The sequence below is a fragment of the Elaeis guineensis genome, chromosome 10 (assembly GCF_000442705.2).
Source record: "Elaeis guineensis isolate ETL-2024a chromosome 10, EG11, whole genome shotgun sequence".
In the NCBI taxonomy this organism is placed as follows: Eukaryota; Viridiplantae; Streptophyta; class Magnoliopsida; order Arecales; family Arecaceae; genus Elaeis; species Elaeis guineensis.
The window spans coordinates 5376400-5386118 of record NC_026002.2 but is presented as its reverse complement, the minus strand read 5'-3'; the positions used below and the strand labels follow the sequence as shown (position 1 = coordinate 5386118).

The window sequence follows — 9719 nt, the reverse complement described above, 5'->3', positions numbered from 1 at the left end:
TCTCAGCCAATCAATTTTCAGAATTATACTAGATCCATCCAATCTAATCACCTTTAAATCAGCATGATATTGTTCTCCCTGCATAGTCCATTTAAAATTAACACATTTGAGCTTACTCAAAACCTTGTGTCCATTTGTCACGGTTACTACTAATGAATTTACTGCAGTAAGTATAGCCTTTACTTCTTTGGCCACTTGGTAATCAATAAAGCTGTGAGTGCTTCCAGTATCAACTAGAATGACTAAAGTTTTGTTACTGGCTTCTCCTTGAATCTTAATAGTTTCATTTTGGTTTTGTCCCACTAAAGCATATACAGCTGCTTCTATTTTCTTATTTTTTTCTTCTTCTGTCATAGTCTCTTCCTCTATTTCTTCTTCCTCTTCTTTCTGTAATAACTGTTCATCAAATACTTCATCAGCTTCTATTGTGGCATTAATAGATTGGTTCATTCTCTGTGAACATTGGTATTCCGGGTGGTATTTCTTTCCACATTTAAAGCATAGACCAGCAGCTCTTCTTTGTTCCCATTGTTGCTTATTATCCTTCTGAGGTAGCTTCTGATTTCTAATGGTTTGAGATTTTATACTTTCCTTCTGTACTACTAAATTAGGATGAAAATATTCTGTTGACTTTGTTGTGGATATTTTGTAACTCATTTTGCTTCTTTTCCACATCATTAACAAAGCCTGTTCATGTAGTTTAGCTTGTTCATACACCATTTTCAAGGTTGTAGGATGAGATAAATCAATATATGGTACCAATTCTTTTTTCAACCCATTGATATAGTTTTCTATAAAATATCTTTCAGTTAATGCTGGATTATATTGTATCATCCTAGCTCTCATATCTTCAAATTTTTTTGATACTTCTCCACAGTATTTATTTACACCAATTTATTAAATTTTCTGATCAACTGTTTCATATTTTCATTATCAAATCTTCTATTCACTGCTTCTACCAATTCTTCCCAACTCAGATTTGGTTTATCAATTAAGTATCCTTCCTTCCATCTATATGCCTTTCTCATGAAATACATTGTAGCTATCTCCACCCACTGGACTACTGGAATCTGATATATTTTAAAATATTGCTCACTCTTATTGCTCCATTCTCTGGGTTCTTCACCATTGAAAGTAGGGAACTCCAATTTCGGATAAAGTAAGTGAAATGGGATCCTGTTTTGAATATCACCTATCCTATCTAATTGATGATACGATGTGGGTAGTATTCCTTTATCTCTATCCTCAGCTGCTACAGCTGATGAGCTAAAGCCATGTGGTTTTGAGTTGTTTGTTCTTCCATTTCTTATGACTGATGGGCTATTATTTGCAGTGAATGAAGGAATGGGCTGAGAAACTGATGACTGCGATGAAATTAACTTCAGCAACTACTCATGCCTACGATTTTGTTCCTGCATCATAATTTCATGCCTCCTTGCAGCTTCTATTTGTAAAGCTTTATATCTCTGTCTTTCTTCAATTTATATTTCATCTAACTGTCTTGCAAACACATCTAATTTTGTATTGTATTCCTCAGATACTTGTTGTAACCTGTTTTCAATATGGTTGTGACAATCTATAGAAAATGTTTGCATTCTTTCTTCTAGTGCACGTATGTTTTCACAGATCTCTTTTAATCTGATTCTTTCTGCCATTTTTTACTTCACTCCAAATTTTTTTTTGAAACTGTTTGACAGAAAGTAAAAATTCTACAACTCCTGGCTACAGCAATTCATTTCAAGGTGGCCAATGATGATTTCATGAGGTCAGATTGCTGTTCCTAACTTGTTGGAACAATAATCACCCTTAAAGACCCTGATACATTCTTTATCATTCACCACAATCTATACTAGAAATAGATTCAATTCAATTTGAAATATTACCTGATGTTAAGTATCTTACTTGATTGAATTGAGGGTTATGCTACCGATCTCCTTAACCTGAGCTTTTGCAGCCTCTCTGATTGCCGACTACAGTATCAGGTAAACTTCAATTGCTGTTTTTAGGTCTCCTTGCCCCAGGTCCAAGATTCAGATCTGAGCTCTGATACCAATTTTGTAACATCTCCGGCTCCTGACAAGAATTTTTTGGATGTTATTTTACCTTGTTGATGCCAATTTGGAATCCGTAGTTAGAAATTATATTCTAAAGAAAGAACAGGAAAGAATTTCTGATGTTAATTGTGTAGATCTAGAGGTAGAATTGGAAGAAGAAGGAGAGTTTACAGGAAGAAGGTAGGTCAGATCAGAGAGGAAGGAGGAGGAGAAAAAAATTAGAGGGAATTCTGAATATTTTCATTTCTATCTTCAAATCTCTATTATAGCTGATTTTATATGCAATTATAGTAAATGAAATTAAAATACTTTCGAAATTAAATGCAATACTAATTAAATGGAAATGAAAATTTACCGGAATGAAATACAAACACGAAATGAAATGCAAATTCCTATGAAATGAAATGCGAAGTGGATATTTTTGTAGCTTATCGGAGCTGATTGTTAGGTTTGTTAGCCTGATCCATAACCCGGACCCGCAGCATATAAGGACTTAAAACCCTCTGGATCCTGTCATCTCTTCTACTCCTTTTGTCTTTCTCTTCGAAACTCTAGGCGACCTTCTGAAATCCTAGCCGCCTTATGTTAGAGATGGGTGTGTCCTGCTTGGATCAAAGTTTCTGAAAGCTTAAATCCTCCTTTTTGATCTCTTATACTTCCCTTCCGACAGTTAGATAAAGATGAATATATATATATATATATATATATATATATATATATATATATATTACTAATCTTTTCCTCTTTTTAATTCAGATATTACACCATGGTTTTTTCTTTCCCCCTTTAAAGTGGGAGCAATCCAGTAAATGTACTAGATTTGTCCTCTATATACTTATTACTCAAGGGATGGCTCCTCCATCACAAGAAGGCCAGAACAAGAGATGGCTCCTCCAAAAGAAGGACACAATGGACAGATGGGAAAATAGAAAAGCAAAAAGAATCTTAAAACACTGAACAATTACATTTTGAATCACTATTGAAAAATAAGATAAAAGATAATAGATTTTAATTTATAAAATCCATCATGGGAAACATTAAGACAAGTATTTTAAGGCAACTCATCAAGGCATTTGAGAAGTTGAAATCAGATATGAACTAATAGTATAGCAGGACCGACCCGAATCAGCATGATGAGACTTATCCCTACATTAGTTTGTTGTATATTTTCATGTGTTTTCTTATTTGCTATTTCCATCAATTTTATATGTTTATCATGCTATAGTTCACATCAATATTTGGTATTCAAGAGTATTATCAACATGTGAAATCAATGGCTCAGAAAATTAGACCCTTATATTGACCTAAATTAGTACGAAATAACAATCCAACCCATTAAATCATATCTTCATAGTTAATAAAAGATAATTGTTCTCCACATTAGGTTTGCTACCATGGCAGTTCTCCAATCATCAAGGCCTAACAAGTTTAACTCATGTCCGAGCCGTGTCCCATGATAAGGTCACAAATGCAGTCACAAGCATCAACACTTCATCCACATATCCTGCATTACCCATTGAATTAAACCAGTGAAACTAATGAGGCACATAGCATCTGTGAAACCAGTAGGAAATTTCTCTTATTCTTCTTCTACACAGGAGGCCTTAGAAAAGTCTGTGCTATGAAATGGGATGGCCCTCCTCCAATATTTGTAGACTTCCCTACCCTTGATGAAGGCAGAATTAGATCCAAGTCTTTAGAACAACCATCAAGAAATGCTAATTAAGCTAGCTGTGATCTTCCATTCATGTCTTGTCTTGAAGAATACAAAAACTAACCAAGTGAATGCCAAAGATTATGATTCTTACCTGACACTGGAAATTAAACCTAACACATAAATCAACCAAAACGTTGGATTTTGGCTCCTGCTATGGGAATAGTTCCCAGAAAGCTTTCACTATCAATCATTATGAGCCCTAACACACTTCCTACCCCACGTGTTAATCATCCACACAAAAGTCTAACAAATTTCTGACATCCCAATCCCAGAAGCACCCGAGGCTTCCCAAGCTAGAGACCGATCTAATTCTCAACCAAAGCCAATCATCCAATACATTATTTCATAATCTATGGACATCATCTTCCATCACCATGTCGCAGTTGCATGCAAATACATTGGTAGCACAGCAACAACCAATGGTTATATGGACCCCAACAAACAAAAGCATCAGCAAAGAGATCAGATGGACCATCGGCTTTACCTAACAAGAAAGGCAGTACCCATTTTTAGCTCCCCGGATGATCCAAGGCCATTTCTTTAAGATTAAGCATGCTAATATAAAATAACAATTATTAAATGTTCGGTAACACCCATAATGGCCATTATATATAAGCCACTACTTGAACTATCTATGATGCTTGGATAACAATAGAAGAACGAGTATTTTTACTTTCTCAAAACAAAAGACAATTGTTTCAAACCATGCCTATAAAAATTGATAGTGTTTGCATACTACAGTTCTGAATGTCACCATTAACATGGGTTAGACATCTCATTGTAGTAGAATTGATGCACAAGTAATTGTGTAATGCCAATGCCACTTTATTATCCCAAAATGCTGTTAAATATTTACATGCTTGATGGGTGCTACATGCCCTTAAAAAAATTTCCTTCAAAAAGGTGTTTTGCCAATTTACCGGTCACAAGGCCTTCTGACTTTTATCATCCATTTCACTGTCATGTTTGAGGCCTTAATAAAGGAAACAGATTGAGCATTTATAATGAATCCTTTTAGCAAACAAGGCCAGCTACTAAGTAGCTCATCAATAAAGTAAATAATCGAACTTATTCGTTATCAAATGGATGGACTAACCTTTTGGTCAATTACATAATGAAATCAACTGCATGGTATAATGAGATTTTGAGAATGTTAAGGCATCTATTTATATTTCTATCTCGCTTAATTATCTCCCCACATCATGTATCTCAATGACAACCTAACACTATATAAGTGTTCTCTACATAGCATTCAGGAAAACAGCTACAAATATCTGCTAGATAGAGGACGAATAATTATACTAACCCACTTGTAACAGTTCTAGGGTTCATCATTATACAGATACTGAAATAGATAACAAGAAAAGCCTTTTTAAAGCATTCAATATGGTAAGAAAGATAACAAGAAAAGACTTTTTAAAGATTAAAGCATGTTTGGTGGTGCGTTTGTACTCGTTAAAAATGATTTCGGATCTAAAAATAGAATTTTGAGTATTTGGCTATAGTGCAAAAGTAATTCTGAATCACGCTTAAGATCCCTCAAAATGTGATTTACGTAAAGCTGACATCCTCCCGTTTTCCGTGGACGCAGTATCACAAGCTAAATATCGCATTTGCAAAAATCAGTTTTCTTTAAGAAAAATTATGTGTTACCCTCTTAATATCCCCCGCACAAGATTTTTTCTTTCTTCAGATTAATCTCATCTTATCTCCATCTGCATCCTTGATTAATCTCCTCTCCATCTACGTCCCTTTTTTTTTTTCTTTCTTCATATTAATCTCCTCTCATATCCATCCACATCCCCTCTCTTTTTTGCAGATTTCTTTGTGTATACTTTGATTAATCTCCTCTCATCTCCATCCCCATCTATTGACACAAAGACAATTTTGAAAGAAATAAGAAAGTTAATGAATAACTTTAAAAAAAAAAATGAGAAAAAATAAAATAGAAAATTTTATATCCAAACAATTTTAAAATCATTTTAGATATTTATCCTTTTTGGTCATTTTGTCATTTAAAAGCAGCTTTTAAGTCTGTTAACCAAATATACAGTAAATTATTTATACAACTTTAGAACAATTTTAGAATATTGACAACCAAACAAAAAATTGCTATATCCTCAAATAGATTTGGACATCAAAATACAGCTTTTACTAAAAATTACTTTTTGTCCAAAAACTATAGCATCCCAAACAAACCCTTAATGAACTCAAGTAATAACTACCTTATCAATATGCATGGCAAGTGATCAAATCTTATTCACCATCCATCATGTCTTATGTCTCTTAAGGCATTAATGCATATATCTATGAGCAAAACTCCAAGTGATTGAAATGCTTTCCAACCATGAAGTCCAGGACACAATTAAGTCATTAGTCATAATGTTGAAAAACCAACCATGGAGTCATGGATAAAATTAAAACATTAGTCATATTGTTGAAAAAACCATTTGTTTTGTGATTATTTAATACACAAGCAACAAGTCTACAAAACACTTGAATTCTTAGCTTTTTGTAGAGAATTTGAATGATGTATATCATCAAGAATATTTTGGATCACTTAAATATTTCACCATGCAGGCATAACTCTAAGCCAAACAATTCAACCATGCAGGCATAACTCTGAACCAAACAACAGGAGTATGATGTTTCTAAGGTCCATTCAACAGAAAGAGAAATTCTTTTGCAATGGACAAAATTAATCACATCCTCTCTGGACCTTCACAAATTTTTCATGTTGAAGGGAATTTCACAAGAAGGTAAAATGTTCAAGTGATTGGTAAAGCACGACAAAAACAGAGATTTTATCCCAGCAGTTTAAGAGACTTGTACTATTTTAAACTTTTTTCCAGTAATTTTATACTTCTATTGGATAAAAAAACTTAAAATTAGGAGCAATAAAAACTTCATGTCTTTTTCTGTAATTCCATTATGTACAACCAAACGAACGCTAATGAAAGAAAAATGGTTTCCATTCTCTATCCAGTATATCATTCAACTAACAGACTTTGTTACAGCTTTTGGAATTACACAGTTAATTTTTTTCATAATTCTTCAAGATTAGCATTACTAATTCTCCATCCAATCTTGCATTCGAAATTATGGAATTATTAGATTAAAAAAACAAAAGGACAATAAAAACAAAACCCCATGAACTAAATTGAATTAGATCTACATGGTAAAAACACCATCTTTTACAACAACTCCATCCAAGCTCTCTCTACACCACATATCTCTTTCCTTCTTTGAAAGAGAAAAGGTCAATGTGTACAAGAAAAAGAAGAAACTATTCATAAGAAGTGGAGAAAAAAAGCAATTTTTTTCTATATACCTCGTGTCATGTGGCCAAGCCCTCCTGCCTCTTTGCAGAGAGCCGCTTCAGGAGCTCGTAGGTGGTGATCATGGTGGTGGCCGACACCGACATCGAGGCCCACCTCGGCCCCAGACCCCGGTAGCATGCACCCCACCCTCCTTCCCTCATGAGGCTCCGCACCGTCCGCCCGATCGTCATCCGCCCCTCCATCACCTGCATCCTCGTCTTGATGGTGTCCAGCGGCATCGTCACCACCGCCGCCGCTCCCCCTGCCATGGCTGCACTCACCCCCTGCACCACCACCACCGCCCCATACCCCGGCCTTATCACCTCGCCGCCGCCATCATTCCTCCCCTTCTCCTCCTCTTGGCGATTGAGGTAGTAGTACCCCAATCCACTCCATATTATCCTTTGAGACAGAGAATAGGAAGCCCACCACATGGCATTGGAAGGGGCGTAGGTGAGGATGGACATGCCAAAGCCCCGGTAGAGACCTCGAATTCCGTCGCAAGATAGGATTTTTCTGAAGGCATCAAGGCCACCAAGGTACTTGGAGCCTTGGAGATGGCAGCACTGGACCATGAGTCGCTGGCTGATGACGTCGACCGGGGTCCAGACCACTTGGGCGGCGATGGCAGCGCTAAGGCCGGCAGCAGCGCCGGCTGCTGTAGAAGCGGCCGGCTCGGGGAGACCGAGGCTGAGCGCGGTGGAGCCGACTGCGCTCTTGGTGACCTCGAGGGCGGCCATGTAGAGGGCGCGGGCGGGGATGGTACCGGCGAGGGAGGTGGCGAAGCCGCGGTAGAAGGCGAGGAGGCCCTCGTGGCGGAGGATGGCAGCGGCGGCGGCACAGGCGGAGGGGGGCGGGGGGTGGGAGACCTGGAGACGGGTCTTGAGCACCACTGCCGGGTAGAGGGCCGCGGAAACGGCGGAGAAGAGGGCGGCGCCGAGGAGGAAGAACCGCGACTTGTCCAGCATCTCCCAATCGACTTCCGCCGGAAGGTGGAGCTCCGCCGGCGTCGGCGCCTGCCCCTCCTCCGCCGGCGTCGGCGCCGCCCCCTTGGAGCCCTCGAGCTCTCCCTTTTTACCTATGTCTACGGCCTCTCCTTCATCTCTACTAGGAATTACGAAAACCCAACCCTAACCCTGACAATTACGTATCAGGGTTTCGAGGAGATCAGGAGGAGAGCGAGGACGAGCGAGCAGGACCCGAGTTCGGCGTCCATCTCGCCGGAGACAGATGGAGGGATCTCAGCCGTCGATCTCCAGCGGGGACCGGGTTAGGGTTTCAAGAAGTGGAGGAAGAGGAAGGGGCGAAATGGGTTGGGGGTTTAAAAAAAGGCGTACGATAAAACGAGCGTAGGGAAAACGGAACAGAATCGGATGTTGGGGATTTTTGTGAGTGTAGAATGGGTTTCGTTCGCCTTTTATTTTTGGCCTGTCTATTGACACGTGTCAGTTGCGGTACAAGACGATGGGTCTAATTATGGGCCGAGGAAAGCAACAAACAAGTAGAGGGGTGACGCAGAGGGAAAAAAAAAAGGTCTGGGGTCCGTACGGTCGGTCAGCGGCAACTGTTGGTCATGCAATAAATAATCTTATTTTAAGGAGGACGCGTTGCTCCCGGTCTCCACAGGAAACGTATGATGACGTGGTAGTAGCCGACCAATAGAGGACGAGTGCGCATTTGTTTTGTTTTGAATTGTTCGTATTTTGACGTGGGGACCACCGTGCGGTGTTAGATTGCACGGCGGAGAAAGGGCCAAGTCGGATGATGTATGGCTGCGGCAAGGGCAGTTGCGTGCAAAACAGAGGATAAGTGGGCCATAGCTTTCCTGGATCGATCAGCGATTTTGATATCAGTTGGATCCTGGTTCATGTTGACAAAAGTTGGCCCAACCGACAAAGGACACGAAGAAATCCAAGGGTAATGAAGAGAATCCATCAGCAATATCTCATCGAAACTGGTATGGAATGGAAGAAGAAACTGCACAGGGTCATGCTGCAGAATAGAGATGATGATCGGATCGAATTGGATGCAAAGAAGTTAGATCAGATATGAATTGAATAAAAAAAATTAAATTTAAATTCAATCTATTTATTAAATAAATAAGATTTTAAAATTCAAATCTGATCTATTTAATAATAGATTATTCAATCCGATCTGTTTACAATCTATTTAAAAAAAATTTTAAAAAAATATGCTTCACTCGACCATGAAAAAAAAAATCCTGCTCCTCCGTCCGACTGCCTCTTCGCATCTCCGCCCTCATGGGCCTCACTTGCTCCACCGGACCGCGCTTCTCCTCATCTCCTCTCCTCTTCCGTCTAGAAAATCCCCTAGCGGCGTTCCCCGCCGCGGCCCCAGCCAAAAGAGAACCGGTGATCGCGACTGTTGGAGCTCCCTGTGCTCTTCTTCCGTCCACGAAATCCCCCAGCGATGCTCCTTGCCGTGGCCCCGACTGAAAGATCTGGTGACTCACCGACGGTGCCAGTACTCTTGCCCGCATTGTCCTCATCTCACTTGTCGGATGTCTCCATCTCCCCACACTCAATTATCTCGAGCTCACATACCAGCACTCCCACATCTCCCTTGGTCTCCTCTCGATCACCTACGCCGCGATTAGCGACCATCGAT

At 39.4% G+C, this 9719-nt stretch overlaps 1 protein-coding gene across 2 annotated transcripts; it reads right to left on the bottom strand.

The window, feature by feature from the left end:
- Positions 1-1747: 1747 nt before the first annotated feature.
- LOC105053116 (uncharacterized) lies at positions 1748-8480 on the bottom strand. 2 transcript variants are annotated; one of them, XM_010934159.4, is made up of 2 exons: positions 7103-8480; positions 1748-2073 (listed from the first exon to the last, which is right to left on the bottom strand). In XM_010934159.4, exon 1 carries the CDS (start codon positions 8057-8059, stop codon positions 7109-7111), a length of 951 nt encoding a protein of 316 aa, XP_010932461.1. In that variant the 5' UTR covers positions 8060-8480; the 3' UTR covers positions 1748-2073; positions 7103-7108. The 2 variants fall into 2 exon arrangements, with proteins under 2 accessions (XP_010932461.1, XP_010932460.1); XM_010934158.4 differs by lacking the exon at positions 1748-2073 and adding an exon at positions 3763-4255.
- Between the last annotated feature and the right edge of the window lie 1239 nt (positions 8481-9719).